Source organism: Lactuca saligna, chromosome 8, assembly GCF_052625555.1.
Source record: "Lactuca saligna cultivar CGN05327 chromosome 8, ASM5262555v1, whole genome shotgun sequence".
Lineage (NCBI taxonomy): Eukaryota > Viridiplantae > Streptophyta > Magnoliopsida > Asterales > Asteraceae > Lactuca > Lactuca saligna.
The window spans coordinates 238,770,053-238,789,863 of NC_136424.1; the positions used below are offsets into that span (position 1 = coordinate 238,770,053).

At 33.7% G+C, this 19,811-nt stretch overlaps 1 protein-coding gene across 3 annotated transcripts in view; it reads left to right on the forward strand.

Moving 5' to 3' along the window:
• Positions 1 to 16,449: 16,449 nt before the first annotated feature.
• The window catches only part of LOC145013360 (uncharacterized), a 33,229-nt gene continuing 29,867 nt past the window's right edge, over positions 16,450 to 19,811 (forward strand). The window contains exons 1-3 of one of the 3 annotated variants that reach the window (XR_013664945.1): positions 16,454 to 16,908; positions 18,111 to 18,260; positions 18,334 to 18,455. Coding sequence is in view for 1 of the 3 variants with exons in the window: in XM_078972154.1 (XP_078828280.1) it covers positions 18,126 to 18,260 (135 nt within the window). In the remaining 2 variants the exon portion in view is untranslated. Of the gene's footprint in view, positions 16,909 to 18,110; positions 18,261 to 18,333; positions 18,456 to 19,811 lie in introns of those variants that run through there. The other 2 variants (XM_078972154.1, XR_013664946.1) reach the window with 2 other exon arrangements.

The following is a 19,811-nucleotide window of genomic DNA, read 5'->3' on the forward strand; positions in this document are numbered from 1 at the left end:
TGGAGCATTATTTGATCTTATTTTCAAAAGATTTTTGCGTTTTTTGATAGATCTTTGAAAAATAGGGGGGGTTTGTTCTTCATGTTTTTCATAAAAAATGGTTTTTGATCGAGTTTTGGAGCATCAAAATCGAAAAATCGATGTTTTTGGTCGAAACCTGCGAGGTGTGGCGGAGTTTGCGGTCGGCGGCTAGGGTTTCGGAGTTCACGGCCCGAGCTTGTGGCCCCAGAGTTTACGACCTTTAAAGGGTTTACGGCCGGCGTTTATGGCTGGAAACTGTTCACAGTCGCCGGAGGTTTGCAGCCTCGGCTCGGAATTCGGCTCGGCGGCTTGCGGGTCGAACTTGCGCGGCTTGAAGGACGGCTCGGCTCAGCAGCAGTAAGCTTCAGCGCTTCAATAAAAAAAGGGGGGGGGGGGGGGGGGACGAAAGTAGGGGTGCCGGGAATCAAACCCGGGACCTCAAGTTCATAACCTCCGCACCTTACCCAATTCAACTAGCCGAATCGTTGTTTCTTTCCTTCGAAATTTAAACTATAACCCGTTATTCTCGGTTTCAACTTTCAAAATTTGACACAATTAACCCAAAATTCAATTCCTTTTGAATTTTAAATTCCCTTTTCATCCAAAATTAATAAAAAAATTAAATAAAATAAAAATAATAAATAAATTAAAAATAAATTAAAATTAATAAATTTTAAATTTTGACTTTTATTTTTTAACTTTTGACCTTAAATTTTGACTTTGACTTCCAAGTTTGACCTTTGACTTTAAACTTTGACTTTTTCGTTTAACTTTTAAATTTTCAAATTTAGTTTTTCGTTTTGACTTTTCAAGTTTGACTTTTGAGTTTAACTTTATAAATTTGACATTTAAGGTTGACTTTTGAGGTTTATAATCAAAGGGTTTGACTTTTAAGTTTTATTTTGGCTTCTAGTTGTGCTTTTTAATTGATTTTAAGGTCTACGAGGGAGTTGAAAACATGAAAGAGAGTCGTCAGGATATGTTAAGACAAAATTTCAACATTTTTTATTATATCCCTGGAGAAACCCTCGAAACTCAGTTGCAACGATTTACCACACTCACTACTGAGATGAATATAGTTGGGATCTTCTTGTCTAAGTTTGACATAAACAAAAAGCTACTGAATTCACTTCCGAAATCGTGGGATATGAACATGGCTATCATCAAGAAGACAAAAGATCTCAATCATCTTAGTCTTGCTGATGTAATTGAAGAACTTGATGCTTTGAAGTGTAGAAAAATAATGAGTTATGAAAACATTCCGGTCACTTAAGTTACATGTACTCCAGCTTGTGAAACTACGATTAAATTTCTTCGGGAACAAATTGATTTATTAAAAAGAGAAGTTGAGGACCTGAGATATGAAGGATATCAACTCAGGAAAGGACAGAAACCCCTGAAGGCTGAATTAGAAGCAAAAACCAAGGACTTTAGGAAACTTCAGGAAGAGTATAGCAACAAGTGTAAAAATTATGACTATATTAAGAGATAACTTGCTGCTGTAACTGAAGAACTTGACACTTTAAATATTAAGTGTGGAAAAACAGATGTTAGTTTCAAAAATTATAATGCATCAAGTCAAGCAGTTGAGTCCTTATTTGAAACCTAATTAAAATTCAAAGATAATCAAAATAAGGGTCTAGGGTATGATAGTGTTCCTCCATCTTTCAATCATAAATACACATCCATCCCTATGACACAGGAAGAAATTAACAGGGAGGCACATCTTCAATATGGAAAACCAGTTGGATTTGTGTCAGGAGGTATTCAAGTTAAAAATACTAATGTTTCTACTTTATGTGCAGGTAAAGTAGTAGAAGATGAGAACAAGGAGAAAACCATTGAACAATCCAACATCTCCTTGAACTCAGAATCTATTGCTTCGAATTCTGTTACTCCTAACAAACCTGCCATTGAGAAATATAGGCCTCCAATTCCAGCGCAACAGAGTGTCTATTGCAAGTGTGCATCTGGGATCAATAAGAGACAAGGCAAGGATATGCCACCAGGGGCAGGAAGAAATAACTTCACAGTGAAGAAAAAGACTTGTTTTCACTGTGGAACACCTGGACACATTGCCAGAAATTGTCCTAATCGCACATACATTCCCTACTATGCTCAAGGCTGACAGAACGCGCAAAGTGGGAGATACTTCAAAAGAAATCCTTCCAGTTTAGGTTCAGACAATGGTGACTGGAACGCGCAGAAGGCCAAGAATCAAACCCACAAGGCAAAGAATATGAATCCCATGGGTAAGAAGGGAATTTCGGCCAAGAAGCCAAATCCAAGAGATGCTCCTATGAAGCCAAGACCGGTTAGGTCAAATTCATCTAGGCAGATGGCTTCAAGTTCCAAATCAAGTGCCGAGGCACCCATCAGATCGAACAAGAAATGGGTTAAACCCGAATATAGATGGGTACCAAAGGTAAAAACTCCCAAATCTTCTAATGATTCTAATATTTCTACATCTTCTGTTTGTGATAAGAAGGATATGTCATGGGAGAGAGTATCGTGCGTTGATGACAAAGGTCGACCCAGTTTCAAAATGGACTGGGTTCCAAAGACCAACTGATCCCGCTGTATCGGAGCAGCTATGGAGGCATATCATCAGACTTCGGTTTGTTGGTAGTGGCTGCTCCTGGCATATGATTGGGGACATCTATCAACTGTACAACACTCAGAACATTATTTGAGAGTATGTGTCCTTTGCGGGAAGGGAAGAAAGAAAGGGATCACTCATGGGGTTAGTACTTAATGATGTGAAGAATTTTTGGATATGTTCTGAGATTACGTGTGCTGTTCTCAGACCTTATGGATGCAAATTCAATCGGTGACTTACGGTTTGAATTTTCTTCTCTATACTCCTATGTTTTTCTTAAGTTGATTCGCTTGAAAGACTAATTTTTGTTTTAGGATAGTTTAAATTTGCGCATTTACTTTCTTTTCTCTCCTATGCACAAATTTAGGGGGAGAAATAAAAACAAAACAAAAATTAGAAAATTTTACTAAAAAAAAATAAAAAAAAATGGTGTTAATGGAATGTGCTTGCAGGAGATGTTTTGGGAAATGAAATTAGCAAGTGATAACGGGCAATCTGAATCTGCGTAACGTACCTAAGTTGAATCATCTACGCTCTGTGCTCAATGCACTGGCAGGCACGAAAATTTTTAAATGGACTTGATTAGGGAAAGTTGAACCTAATGAATTTAAGGACTTGACACACTTTGACCTAGTTAGATCCGTTTAACCTGACTTCACGACGCTCGGATAGGTTGAGCAGGGAGATATACACGGGAATCTACCGGTCACATTAAATAACCCGTATCTAGAACTGTGGATTCACTTTTCCTCGATGTGCGGATTTTATCCTTAATTCCGGTTGGATGGGGTGGCTGGGGAATTCCGATAAGCTAGGTCTGTAGAAGGTTATTTTCTTTCTTTCTGTTAGACATATGTTGCCTCCTTTGCGTGATCGAGAGATCCGACCTGGATAGTAATATATGCAATTTTATCTCTATGTATCTTCTATCTATGCAATTCTTTCTATCTAAAAGCCATATATTGTCTCCTCTGCGTGACTTAAAATCCGACCTGGTACACAGTATATGCAACGTTCTCTTCTCAATCCCTCTAAAACTTCAGTTAGTAATATGTTTCATCCTTTACGTGATTGGAAGAGATCCGACCTGGATATACAACATATGCATTCTAAATCTTTCTTCTCTCTTAATAATTGTCTGCTCACCCGGTGTAAGGAGTATTTTGGAAGTCCTTGATGGCTGGGGCATGCCAGGAAGTGGGAAACATGTTCTAATAAAATTAAAATTGAACACATACATGTTGTATGTAGATCTCGCTGCTCAATTTAGGTGGACAACAATATCCCTGGTCGTAGTCAGTTAAATGGTCATAAGAAAATCTTATTTAAGAATTAGGGCCAATCAGGATAATGAAGAATTATAATCATCTATATAAGTATGTCTCATGTCAATGGTAAATTGTCCTAAAATTGTCACAAATTTTTCGTGTTTAAGTGGACCACAATACTGGTGATCGATCAGACGAAGATGTGAAGATAAGGGTACCGACAAGTGGAATAAGGTCTCCAACAACTTTGATCCTAAATCACTCTTAAAGTTAGCTATTACTTTTGTTTTTGTTAAGTTTTTTCATAGTCTTCTAATTTAAATATAAGGGGCAGAATTAAAAAAAAAACAAAAATTAGAAAATTCAAAATCAAAAATAGTGTTATTTATGTTTTATTTTTTATTCAGAAAATATGAAAAACCCAAAAATATTGTGTGCTAAATTTTCTCATTCGAAGGAGCAAGAAATGAAGATTATTCTTTCAACATTGAATCCTTCAACCCCAGAAGCAAGGTTAAGCAGAAATTGAAGATTATGTGACGGATTGCATTGAAGCCTCCTCAATCAGTCTTTTGCTATCATTGTACCTGCTAAAGTGATCCAGAAGATTTGTTCTCTCTGAAGATTCTCAAGCTGAAAGCGTCATCTTTCAAGAATCAGTACAAGAAGCCTCCTCACCCAATGTGCGTTTAGAGTCAAATCTTGAAGAAAATCTCAAGTGCTCAAGATGAAGTCATTCATTGAAGATTCATCAAGTACATCTTGAAGTTGTGAAGAATTTGAAGATAAATGTTGAAGCTAATCTCCCAGTAAAGATTAACAAGAAAAGTCGGGTACTTTTTAGGGGGAGCTTGTTGGGTCATTTAAGAAAAGAAAGATATAAACCAAGGGGGAGATTGTTGGGTCAAAAATATGGTATATACTTTACTTTTCTAGAAAAATGTATTTTTGTGTCTTGGACCGTAAACAACTTGGTGTTTACGGCCATATACGTGTTTACGGGCGTAAACAGGTTTATGGCTGTAAACTCATTTACGGTTTATGCTCACCAAGCCCATATTCCCTTGTATATATATAGGTGTTAGGGTGAGGAGTAGAGATTGATGAACAGTAAGGAGTGTACGGACAAGAGAGAAACTAGAGAGAAGTTTTGTGTGTGTGAATCTTTGGTATCCCGATCTTCATTCTAATCAATTCATACATAGATTCATATTATTCTTCTTCTCCTTCTCTTCTATTTGATCTGACATCATCCGTTTGATTGGGATTCCGCACCATCAAATGGATCTAATTGATACACATGCAAATTAGGGACTTACACAACATGATATTTGATGAAATGTTATCGAAGTGCAATATGTTTTGTTTTTGAATGTTGAACTGGGTGATGACATATGCGAATTGCACTTTGAGAATCACATAACAAAGGAGTTTACTTCATATTTATGGCATAGTCACATAATTAACTTTGGATCTAGATCACTTTAGAAGTATAGGCCACTATAGCAATATATTCATCCTCAGTTGTTGATATCGATACACATATCTGCTTCTTCGATTGCCAACTTACAAGATTCCCGTATAGAAATTGACATCCTCTAGTAGTACTCTTTTGATCCAACTGACAATATCCTAGATCTGCATCATAAAATGCTTGAATAAAGAATCTTGTGTTGGTTGGATACTGAAAGCCTAATGTTGGACTTCAATGCAGATAACAAAAAATATTCTTAACTGCATTGAGATGTGGTTCTTTGGGATTCACTTGATATCTGGCATAATTACACATCGAAAACATAATATCAAGTCAACTTGCAGTTAAATACAATAATGAACCAACCATGCTTCGATATATCTTTAGATCAACATCAGGCTTATCTAACAAAGCACTAAAGTGAGTGTCGACTGCCATGGGAACCTTACCTTCGCATCTGAACAATTAGTCATCCCAAAGTGCTCGAGAAAATTTTGCATGTAAGATGCTTGATTAATAAAGTTCCTTCTTTGCTTTGGCGAATTTTCAGTCCCAATAAATGATGGATCTTCCTCATCATACTCATCTCAAATTGAATATTCATTAAATCTTCAAATTCCTTTGACAACAAAGGGTCAGTTGAACCAAAAATATGTCATCAACATAAATTTGAATAGGCATTTAATGATCCCCAACTTTCTTTTGAAATAAAGTGGTATCAACTGATGCATGCTTAAATTTAGTGATTTTCAAAAAATTGGTTACCGTTGCATACCAAGCACATGGTGCTTGTTTCAACCCATAAACTGCTTTGTCAATGATATAACAATGATTAGGAAACTTATCCATTACGAATCTAGGTGGATGTTCAACATAAATTGTTTTTCAAGTTTACCATTGAGAAATACGCACTTTACATCCATTTGTTAAACATCAAAATTATTGTGAGTTGCATAAGCAAGAAAAATCTGTACTGCTTCGAGTCTTGAGACATGAGTAAAGGTTTCCTCGTAGTTAATTCCTTCTTGTTGAGAATAACTTTCATGACTAATCTAGCTTTATTACGAACCATATTTCTTTCTTTATCGACTTTATTCTTTAAACCACACTTTAAACCAACAATCGAAACATTTTCAAGTTTAGGAATTAACCTCTAAACTTTGTTTCATTCAAATTCAGCCAACTTAGATTTCATCTCAACAACCCAATCGGGATGTTCTAATGCAGCCTTGCCTTTTTTTGGTTCAATTTTTGAAGTAAAAACATTGAACATGCAATATTCTTGATGAACATTAAGAACTTCATTCTTATCTTTAATATTTGCATGTGTTAAAACACCAAAATTAGGATTACCAAGAATTTGTTCTTTCGGATGATCACAAGTCCATTTCTCCAAAGGAGGAAAGGATGGATCAAACTCCAAACATGCATCTTCATTAATGTTATCATTTCCTGGAGCGTCATTATCGTCTTCGTGGTTTGTTCTACTTGGCTCCCCCTTAACAAATGTATTAGCTTCTTGTTGACCCCCCTCAACACCATCTTGCGAAGGTAATGACTCCCCCTCAATTAGAGGTTGTGTAGTTAATTACTCCCCATCAATTAGACATGATGTCGAAGTTTGACTTTCTTCGACGTTAGCACTTGGTGTCGATGATGAATATTCATCTGTTCGTCCATTTATGATTGTAGAGTCATCTGAATGCTTCGACACTTCCGATATTTGAGTGTCCTCGATATTGACTTTAGAATCAATTGCACTATCATGAATACCAAAAAGCAAATCAAAATTAACATCGAAAGTAAGAATTTGTTCACATTCATCATTTGAATTAGAAAGAATTGGTTTCTTAGGAAACCATGATCAACTCTTTTGACACGATAGTCATCAAATGTGATATTGAAAGTTTCTTCAACTCTTCATGTTTGTTTGTTCATCATCCTATATGCTACAGAGTTATGTGAATATCCCATAAAGATTCCTTCATCAGCCTTTGTTTGGAAATTTGAAAGATTTTCTTTGAGATTCATGATGTAACATTTGCAACCAAAAACATGGAAAAAAATTGACATTAGGTTTCCTTTTGTTAATGATTTCATAAGGTGTGATGTTAAATCATCGATGAATAAAAGAGTGATTTTGTGTAAAGCAAGCCGTAGAAATTGCTTCTGCCCAAAAGTGTCATGGTAGATTTGCATATGTGAGCTTCATTCTAGCAACGCCACATAATGAAAGATTCTTCCACACCATTTTGTTGTGGCGTGTAAGGAGATGAAAAGTTGTGTGAGATTCCCAAATTCATAAAAAATGAATCGAGAACTTGATTCTTGAATTCTGATCCATCGTCGCTTTTGATCCGACAAACTTTCTTTTTCAGACTTAATTCGATGCTTTTTATGAAGTCGATCATAACTTGAGCAACCTCATATTTTTATCTAAGAAAGTAGATCCAAGTACATCTTTAGAAATAATTTACAATAAGGGGTATGCACTTCTTGCTATTAAGAGACTTAACGGTCGAAGGACCACACAATTCAATGTGTAGAAGTTCCAACGGTTCGACAATCTTTGAAGCAATAACGATTGGCTAACCTTGACGATGTTATTTTACATGTTCGTAAGCTACACATAACGAATCATTATCAAATTTCAAAACAGGTAAACCATGAACAAGATCATTTAAAATAAGTTTGTTCAAATTTTTGAAGTTCATATGAGAAAGTTGTTGGATTAGGTGTCTAAGCCCATAACTATATTTTGTATGTACTTGATTTGATTACGAGCATTGTCCTTTTGGGTTGCCTTCACTCATGCAACTTGATAGGATGACAAGTGGAAAGAGAGTAGGATTTATTATATGAATAATAAACTGGTACTCAGAATGAATTTATTAATATATTACAAGATTAATATATTGTTTGGAAATCATATTATTAATTACTAATTAATCATAAATTAATTTGATATTAACTTTGGGATTAAAGGAACTGATTAATAATTGAGGGAGTGTTGTGCAAATCATTGATAGTTGCATAACAGAGTTGATGGACTCCATAGAGCGGAGTGGACGAAATCTTATAGGGAAGCCCTGTAGATTTCGTATAAGGGCTCTAAAGAGGGAGTCCATGGGTTGCTTAAGCCTTAACCAAGGAATAAGGGTTTCCACCTGAAAACCCTAGCAGCCACAGCTATATAAAGACCCTTTACATATGAATTTCAGCCCTATGCATCATAAGAGTTGCCCTAGCCGATTTTCCACCTCTCTCCAAGTTATCCTTTGCATTGAGTGTTTGTGACTCCATTAGAGGTGCAACACTTGGGGGGCTAGGCTTTCAAGAGTCAAGGCCAGGCAAGGATTGTTCTTGTTATTACAATATAACAAGCGAGGTAGTCATCTAATCCTATTTCATATGTCAATTTCAAAATTGTATGCTAGTATATAGGATTATTGCTTTGGTGTTCATAATTGTATGTTCAATAGAGAACAACTTAGATCCAGAGCAAATAGGGTTGCATGTGCACCAAAGGAATGTTGTAATGCTCAAAACTTATCAGTGATATCAGAGCCTAGGATGTTTTTCGATTGAATTGGTACAAGAGTGAACTGCCAAAAGAACAAGAAATTGAAATTTTTTGTTGTTTGACACTGGAACTCGACGAGTTGGATGAACTCGATGAGTTCAGAATCCAACTCGACGAGTTGACTCGTCAGATTCCTATTTTTTCCATTTTTTGGCCAGATTTTGATTTGGATAATTACCACAAATCATTTTTAATGCCTAAATTCGAATTTTCTGACTGATATCATCATATCCTTATCAAAGTTAAAGGATTTGGTTAAATATGGATAATAATAAGATTATGTTGATTTTGGATTTAACCTAGATTTTGAATAGTTTCAAATTGCATCCCTATGGTTTTATGGTTTAAATTTGAAATTAAAAGGTTTTAATTTTTTGAAATTTAAATGGTTAAACCCTAATATTTTAATAGTTTCAAAATGCATCTTTTGGTTTTATAATTTAAAATTTGATTCAATAGTTTTAATTTTGAAATCTTAGATTTAGAACCTTGGTATTTTGAATAGTTTAAAAATTAACACTCATGGATTTTATTAATTAATTGAGTGTTTTAATTAAAGGACAATTAATAAGTCTATAGATAGGTTTAAGTTTAATTAAATTAATAGTCTAATTTTATAAAAGATTAAACCTTAGTATTTTAAAAGTTTAAAATACACCCTTATACTATATAAGATTAAAAGTTTATATATATATATATATATATATATATATATATATATATATATATATATATAAGTAAAGGTCGGTCTTACCGTTACTAGGCATCATTCACGAAGCTGATATATAAAGGTGTTAGCCGAACGGGTAGGATAGGACACTAAAACCTCACTAAAAGTATAATGAATTATAAAGTAACTAAAACTTTTATAAATTCCCAATCTTAGTTACTTTAGGAAAATGTGAAAATGATGTTATTCCATGAAATTGCACTTTGCACCTTGCCAAGTCGTTAGTGGAGAATGTGTGGTTAACCGACACACTAACTTAGACTATCAAAGGTGGCAAAGGGTAGCTTGAGAATTATCATAGATCAGTGGAGCGTGCATGGTTAACCGACACATTGATTAGGTGGTAGTTGACTCGAGAGTGCCAAACTAATTTACATGGTTATTCACACATTGTTTGTGATCCTCGGTATCCCAGTCACAAACTTGAAGGGCATAATCGAGATTAAAAATGCCATTGAAAAGTTCAATGAATCTCAAAGATCTAGGAATTTAATCTAAAACCTAATTCGTTAAAATTTTGTTTTCTTGGTGGAATTGGTAAATTGTCATTTACCTACCTTTAAATAACTTGCAATTGGATTACGACATCCCTCTTCCGAATTGTAAATTATTGTGTTGGGTCCTATCCTTAATATTTCATTTGGTTGTTGTATTAAGGATTGAATCAACTAACTTGAATTTTATCCTTTTATAGATGTCTAGTTTTGACAACCATGGTCTTCCTTATCTTTTTGGAAAAAGCTTTCCTCATGAAGATGATATTCCACGTATCGATCGAGGTGAAAGATTAATCCCTTCTTCGTGCATTGGTGGAACTGGAAATCATACTTCCCTTCCTCTATCTCCTCCCGTGATTCTCCCAAACCCACGTTTTCATCGACTTGAAAAGTTCAAGGTCACTCAAGCCCTATTGGCATGCAAGCATCAAGATGGAAGTCCTATGTGTGCACACATTTTGAAAATGAAGTTGCACATTGACAGACTGGGAATGTTAGGTGTTGTTGTTCCGAGGAAGCTGGCTATTGACTTGGTTCTTCAATTGCTTCCTGAGTCATATAATGAGTTCGTTAAATATTACTATATGATAGACCACGATGTGAACCTCATCGATCTAACATATTTGCTAATTATTGTTGAATCAGTAATGATTTGGCGCACTCGTAAAGCAAATTTGATTGCAAGATCTGCCTCCTAAGTTTCCATGGATAACTGTGATAGTCCAGAAATGATTTCTTCTCCTAAGGGAGAGAAATTGGCCAAAGTCAAAAGGTTTGATTTTAAGAGAAAGGCTAGTTATGGGATAATCTCATGCACCGATGCAAAAGAAGCCATCTGTTTCTATTGTCATTTGAAGGGACATTGGAAGCGAAGCTGCCCTGACTACCTGAGACATCTAAGAGATGGTAAATCAAATTGTATGATTCTACATCAGGAACATTCACTATCTAACTCTATTAAGTTCCTATTTATATATTCTTATTACATGATGTAAAGTTACACTTTGATGTTTTGCAAAATCAAAGAGAAATAAGGAAGCTTAAAGGAAAAATCAAGTTGAGTCTGATCATGAAAAAGTGGATTTTGATTGCATGGTTTGATGATCAGATATTTTGAGCTACTACTAGGAGTTATGATATATTGCTTAGGAATATGTAGAAACATAGTTTTCATATGTATTTGCATTGTAATGATAAGTTTTTCGCATATTATTAATTAAATTGTTTTTATTTACTTTATGGTTCCTTGAAATGACATTTATGGAAAATTGTTGTTTATATACATATTTCTATTATTAGCATTGTTGAAAATAGATTTGATTCTTAGTTGTATCATTTGTGGTTGTGTCATAATTTACCAAATGAGGAAAGATTCTCATCACCCAAGCTTCAAATTGACAGAAACTTGGAATCATATGATTTGAATTATATGATGTATGAGAATCTTGATCCTTGGAAAATCGGGACTCGTTCCTTGTTCACATATGTATGTGAGTAAAGTGAAGGACCAGAAATGGATATGACTAAAGTTATTAAACAATTGTCAATGACAATCTAAGGTTTACCAAGGATTGGTTGCTTGGGACAGTTGGAAGTATAGTAATTGATGGATCATATTGATATAATTCTGAATAGATAGGATTCTATTAAGAACGGTTTGTTATATGACAATTATGGAAATGTTTCCATAATAGGAGTTAGATATTAAGAATCTATGTGTAAGTTAGGAACTTTTATGTAAGAAGGATGTTCAAGGAATGTACCTTGAATGTGACACTTCATTGTTGAGAAATTGTCTTGTAACAATTTCCAGTGGAATGCTTTGTAATTGGCAAAGTCTCTGTGACTTTGGTGCCTTGAAATTACAAAAGGATCATTGCATAATAGTTTAGAATCTAACACATTTTGGTAGTGACAAGAATTTGGTATTCTTACACTTGTTATAAGGATTTGGAATTGTGAAATGAGCATCATTGGAAATGTGTTCAATTGATATATTTAACAAAGGAAGGACCATAGATAAACATAGTGTGCATGCTTGGAGCATGTGATGACTATTGTTTTAGTTCAAATATTGAGTTGATTAGTCGAAACAGTATACAATGAGTAAGGTGTAATTAATATGGTGATTAAATAATAAGTTTTTTATTTATATTCGAAAGTTTTGAGACCATATTGGATTAGGTTATTCTTGTGTTTCACTTCACATGTCTTACTTCCCGAATAAAAAGATTATTCAAACGTCCACATTCGATCATACTTTGGAAGTAAGTAATGAGGTAAGATTGTCATGAATCCGACTACCGATTTTCCAAGAGCTTAGACATAGCACAGGTTTGTTGCAGTGTTTCATGAGTACTCCTGAAATAAGAATTTGAGTATTGGATTTAACCCACGCTTACTTGAATCACTTCATGGATTTTATTACGAGTGATCATAAGACGATAATATCTTATATTCTTGAAACGGAGACATATAGTTGTTGTTTACAAGTCGGTTGTGCATTGATAATACGCAAACGCATCAATAACTTGATGTTATAAAACGTATTGTTGTGTGTGATTTGATGAGTAAACAGTACAAGCATATGAGACAAAGTTTATCCATTCCTTTTACCCTTAATGTGATAAAAGTGATATATGTGGGCACCTCGATGATATAGTGATGACAACCTAAGCGTTTGGCAAAGCCTGGACTAAGTTGATGTGTTCAATTGTAGTCTGAGTCAGTCATCAGAAATCAGAAATCAGGAAACAAATCTTGGATAGAGAGAATTATTATAATCCATGTCTTATATCCATAGGATATCTTGTAGGTCGAAGTAATATTTGATCACTTATCTAAAGGACGTGTCACTGATAAGATCAAAGTTCGATGGCGGCTTTTGAAAGCTACGATGGCTAATCAGATTTTGAAGTCATACTTGCAATAATAGTCATTAGACTTATCCAAGTAGGAGACTATTGGATTAGGTGTCTAAGCCCATAATTGTATTTAGTATGTACTTGATTTGATTATGAACATTTTCCTTTTGGGTTGCCTTCACTCATGCAACTTGATAGGATGACAAGTGGAGAGAGAGTAGGATTTATTATATGAATAATAAATTAGTACTCAAAATGATTTTATTAATATATTACAAGATTAATATATTGTTTGGAAATCATATTATTATTTAGTAATTAATCATAAATTAATTTGATATTAACTTTAGGATTAAAGGAACTGATAAATAATTGAGGGACTGTTGTGCAAATTATTGATAGTTATGTAACTGAGCTGATGGACTCCATAGAGCGGAGTGGACGAAATCTTATAGGGAAGCCCTATGGATTTCGTCCAATGGCTCTAAAGAGGGAATCCATTGGCTGCTTAAGCCTTAACCAAGGAATAGGGGTTTCCACCTGAAAACCCTAGCAACCACAGCTATATAAAGACCCTTTACATATGAATTTTGGCCCTATGCATCATAAGAGTTGCCCTATCCGATTTTCCACCTCTCTCCAAGTTATCCTTTGCATTGAGTGTTTGTGAATCCATTAGAGGTGCAACACTTGGGGCGCTAGACTTTCAAGAGTCAAGGCCAAGCAAGGATTGTTCTTGTTATTACAATATAACAAGCGAGGTAGTCATCTAATCCTATTTCATATGTCAAATTCAAAATTGTATGCTAGTATATAGGATTATTGCTTTGGTGTTCATAATTGTATGTTCAATAGAGAAAAACTTAGATCCAAAGCGAATAGGGTTGCATGTGCACCATAGGGATGTTGTAATGCTCAAAACCCATCAAAAGTATTCGATGCCAAAGCCAACCGAGGTCAGAAGTAGCCTTTGATAGCAATAAAACAGAAGGAATGCCAACTATTGGTTTTATGTCCAGAGTGAAAATATCACCTTTCTTCTTCAACTTAACAAGACTTCCTTTGTAGCTTTGTTCGATATCACGCTTCCTTCCACCTCAAAAAGAACTTGGTTCTCAATACTAACAACGAGTTGAAATACACTTATAAGGTTGTGCTTCTAACCTTCAACATAAGCGACTCTGTTCATAGTAAACTTCCCATTCGTAACTTTCCCATATCCTTTCACTTTACACTTTTGGTTATTCTCAAACTTCACAACTCATGCATTATTTAACTTCCTAAAATCTCTCAGATTCTCTTTCCTTCCTATCATGTGACGCGAGCAACCACTATCAATATACTTCCCATTCATAACTTTCTCATATCCTTTCACTTTATAGTTTTGGTTATTCCCAAACTTCACAACTTATGCATTATTCAACTTCCTAAAATCGCTCAGATTCTCCTTTCTTCTGAGACGACCAAACTTCAATGAGATTTAGGTTCCCAAGGCTTTTTGGGTCCATGGATATTAGTGTGAAAAATTATGTGCAATTACGAATTAAAAATCAAACTACGAACTTTTGTTTTGATTTTGTCAAAATCAATTTCGTCAGTTTTGGGCACAACAATATAATCATTCATTTTCAAAGTTTCAACTTTGATTTTCTCATTTTTCATCCTCTTTCTTAGAAAAAGAAACTTTTTTTTGGTGTTAACTTCTTGCCATTTTGGCATTTTTGACACTAATTATTGGGATGAAGTACTTCCACTCATCGAATCATTCAAGTAATTCTCATAAACCTTTTTGACTTGTTCTTGAGAATACTTATTCGATTGAAATTGCTTTCTTTTTCCTCAAACCAGTGACTGAAACTTTTCAGTTCATTTTTTCCCTTGACAAATGAAACATTCGATTTATGCCTTGAATCTGGATTTGGAAAACATGGACCAACAAGTTTGAATGGTACATTTTTCTTTAAAACATTTGTTGGATTTGAAAAACTCGTTTGTGAAAAAGTTTTGTGTGATTTTTGCTGAAACAATGTTGACATCCAAAATGAGATCTATGTTGAAACCATTTTGATTTTGTGAAAATTTCTTTTGAGCATTTCTTTGAACATGATTTTGCTCTTTTTGAACTTGTTTCATTTTTGAACTTTGATCAACATTCGTCTCTTGAGAAAAATCATTTTGATTCTTGTTATCAACCTTCTTGTTAACAACTTTGGGATAAACGTTCGAAGGTTCTTTTGGAACTTGAGTTTTAGGTTTTTGTGAAAAGTTCTTTTCCTGAGTTTGTGGCGATTTTTGTTTCGGTTTCTTTTCTTTTTGAAAATCTCTTCTTTTCTTCCAATAAACTTTATTTTGAACTTTCTTTTTAGAAATTTCGTCTTCTGAAACAGTTTTTTCATCACCATTTACACAAATTTGAGTCTTCTTATTTTGTTTATTTAAATCATTTGGTAAAGGCTTCTCATAACTTTTCTCTGCTTCGCCTTCGACATCAATCTTGACAATTTTAACAACCCAAACACCATTTTTGCTATTTTTGTTTTCTTTAGAAAAATATTTTTTTTTGACTCTTTTGACGTTGGAAAGTTTTTAACCTTTGATTAAGATTAGTTTTCTCAACATTTGATTAGAATAAAAACCTTTATCAGTCACTTTTGAATTATCTTCTTTTAATAATTTATTGAATTTAGGATTGACATTATCCCCGTTTCCTTTTGTAATGAAAACTTGGTTTGGAAGTCTTTTAATGAATGTTGGATAACGAACTGAGTTTTGTTCAAGAAAATGTTTTCCTTTATCTTTCAAAACTTTCGTGAATTCCTCAGAAACCTCAAATACTTACAACTTGAGGAATTTCTTTTTCAGATGAATATTCACCACTTTCACTTTCATTATTCATTATGTTTTCGACTGGCTCTTAAGAAACACCAATGTTGGTTGTCAAAGATGAATCATCGTTTAGCTTCATTTTTAAATCATCATTTTCTTTGCTTTTAGCTAACTAACTGATATTAACAACCCATAATTTTGTGCAATCAACATATTTCTCTTCCTCAATTTCACTGATATTATCATAATCATCTTTGATATCAACAAAATTTTATTGAGTACCGTGTGTCGAATTCTCACTTTTTTTTAAAATCTTTATTTGTTTGTTTTTAGACAAGGTACCATTCATAGTATTAACCAAATCATCGCATCTAAGCAATCATTGATATTAACAACACCATAAGCATAAAAATAATTAGAAAAATAATTAGGAACTTGGTCGTATTTAACTACTTTACGTCAGATGAATGATAAATGTCATTTAATTTCCCATACAGACGTTTAGCAATGTTGCGATAAATATTTATTTGCTTAATCAACATGATATAATGACATTTGTGATTATTAACTCTAAGCCTTCAATCGCCGCTTCCTTTATCTTGTTTCCTTTCGTACTTTCTTTCTCTTCCTTTTGTTTTCTTTGATTAAACTCGGGACTAGATTGAAGCTCAAAACTCACAAACACTCTACGCCTTCAATCGCCGCTTCCTTTATCTTGATTAAACTCGTACTTTCTTTCTCTTCTTTTTGTTTTCTTTCTCTTCTTTCTCGTCTCTCTCTACGTTCCCCATCAACTCTATCGCCGTTCACCACCACACCACTGTGTACCGTCGTTGTCGGCTTCGCATTCGCATTCGCCTCTCACCCACCTCCGCCTTCATCCTCTCCACCGGTTGAGGCTACTTCGCCACACAACCACCGCCACCATCTGCCTCCACCCACGACGCCACCTTCCTCGCCGAAGAGACATCACCAGTGTCGACGACATCTCTACCATTATTGCCAACGACAGCCTCCCCACCACTCCATTTTGGGGATTTTTTATGGTAAGAACCCTAAATCCATAATTTTTTGGTTAGATTTTAGTAAAATCTTTGTAATTAGTCTTTGGTTTTTTGTTAGTTATCAATTTCTATGTTTCATTGGTTTTGAAACACTTTGATAAAGGAAGAGCACCGATGATGTACTTTGAATCTTTCACAACTGATTATTTGAACTGAATACCGTAATAAATTTTACTTTACGAATTTACTGAATTTTTTGATTTGGGGTTAGAAGAAACTACATCTCAGTTCATTCCTCTTAGTTTCCAATGTTAGATTCTGTTTTTTGATGCAATGCTTAACACAAACAATTATCAAATTAATCTGCACTCTGCAGCACTTTGTAAACACATTGTTACAGCCAGCAGTTTTTCTTGATTAAAAATTCATCATAGAAAAGATTGCCCATTTGACATTCAAATTTTATGTTGATAACATATTGTTCTTACATGAACAAAGTACTTATTATTTATTGGCATTGTGAGAAGGATAAATTGTTTTGGAATTTTGTAAGCCATCTAATGAATTAGGGTAGGTGTTACTAAATATGAAATAAGTGCTAATAATAGGAGTTATTTATTTATTTATTATTATTTTTAGGTGTTACTAATTATGAAATAAGTGCTAATAATAGGAGTTATTTATTTATTATTATTATTTTTTATTTTGTAAGCCATCTAATGAATTAGAAAAAATGAGTAAAAGGACTTTTTTTTTTGTCATTTCTCGTTATCTACATCCCAAATCCTTTGTATATATACAAACCAAACAAACATATACAAAAAACCGAATTCGAATTCCATTTCTTTTCCAAAAGCATGATAGAATTGAATTTCTTAACACCAAATGCATGATAGAATTGATCGATCTGATTTCAATTAAAAAAATCATCAGGATCAAGTAACTTTCATGTCTTAACCTCCCAAGTGTGGAATTGAGCTGCATTACACTAATTCATTTATGCTATTATGGATCATGTTTCTTCATAGCTCAGATGTTCAATTGTTGAAAAATCTTGTAAGTGGAAAATGTAAATATTTACATAGTTATTATGCATGAGGATTATTTGTTAATACCAAGAAAATGAAACTTATGGTCTTGATGTCATTATAGCTTCTCTTGATTGCTAATGATAATGGAGCTTTTGTAGTTTCTCCTCTCGATTGCTAAAGAACATTCCATTTTTTGTTTCTTTGGACATGCAGTGATAGTATAAAAAGATGGATGACAATCATAGTCATTTTAAACCCAAGAGAATTGTTTTTGTGACTGAACAAGTGAAAGAAGAACTGTCAAAGAAAGGATATACCCACCTTGTCGTTCAAATGGGTCATGGATCCTACATCCCCAAAAAGGTATATTTAATTATGTTTTGATATTAATTTACTCATAGTTGATTGAATTAAATTGATTCTAATTTGATTGAAGCCATATCTACCGACGATCGGATAAAGTTTGACTTTTACGTGTTTGAGTTGATTTGCAAGTAGCAATCAACCGCTATCTAAAAAATTGTTAATCCCTCGATTGCCATTTCATTTTGATATAAACATATCTCGCTTGAGTACTTCAATATTCTAAGCATATTACCAAATACCAAAGCATATTACCTCAATGAAAGTTGGATATATTGTTTCTTAGATCAAGGACTTGTTGCATATTTGGCCTTTTATGCTTAGCAAACAAAATAAACTTAAACTCTTTTTCCTTCTTTTTCAAACTAACCATTGGTCCTGGAGGTATAATATGTCTTTAGAGTAAAATTATATCACATATTCATTGTAGAAGGGTTATAAAGGGTGGTTGAATACAATATTTAGAAGAAAACATAATATTTGTTGATAATAAACTTTTAAAGGTTAAGTTGATGACTTGTTGTATATTTAGCTTTTAGATAGATGCCCTTTTATGTAATTTTACATATTTCAAAAGCTAGTTTTGTCAAACACGCCCTACAAGCATTTAAAAATGAATTGTTTTACCAAGTGTTACATGATAAAAAAGAGAAACAAAATATAATAAAGATTTTAAGAAAGCATATATACATCATGCCTTTTTCCAACCTTTATGGTGTGTTTACGTATATACATGCCACTTTGTTACTTGATAAACATGAAAGATGTGAATAGTTTAGAACTTATTCTTAAAGCCGAATTAAAAAATCGACTGTTTGATAAAGATTATGGATATGAATCCTAATGGCAAAAATAAACATGTGTGGAATTATAATTATGTTGCCCGTAATAAAGTTTTTAGAAGCAAAGAATTTACATATTTAAAAACTGCATAACTTTATATTGGTCGAACAACAATATAAAAAAATCCACAAGGAAAATATCTCTAGATTTAATAAAGCATAAACATCCACCAATAAATGATCTTTAGATATAATAAATCATAAACATTCTGAAGCATTTGATGTATTACCAGCAAAGCCAAGGTTAAGACAAATCTTTCGTAAACAAAGTACCGAATGACAAATTCATGCATTACATGTATTTGGAATTCATGCATTACATGTATTTGGGTATGTTGTACACAGAAGCCTAAAGATATAAAGTGATAACTTGATGTGTGTTATCTAGGTCCTGATTTGTGTACAATGTTATATTATTTGCCAACATAATAACCGGGCGACATACATGATTATATAAACTTGATATAGGTTTTCATGAGACATCATCAATTTGATTTTGTTTCTCTAGATGCTTAGGAGGTTAACTTTTGATGTTTAGAGTTGAAGTATGTAAAATACTTATGAATTTAGAACTACTTATATGTAAGTCTACCGCCCTTTATTGTTAGTATTGATCAATAAAGATCTATTTATAGGACGTATCATCTATGTATCAACTATTACTTGTTGGGATTTCTAATATTTGGAAGATACTACCGATAAGTGCCAC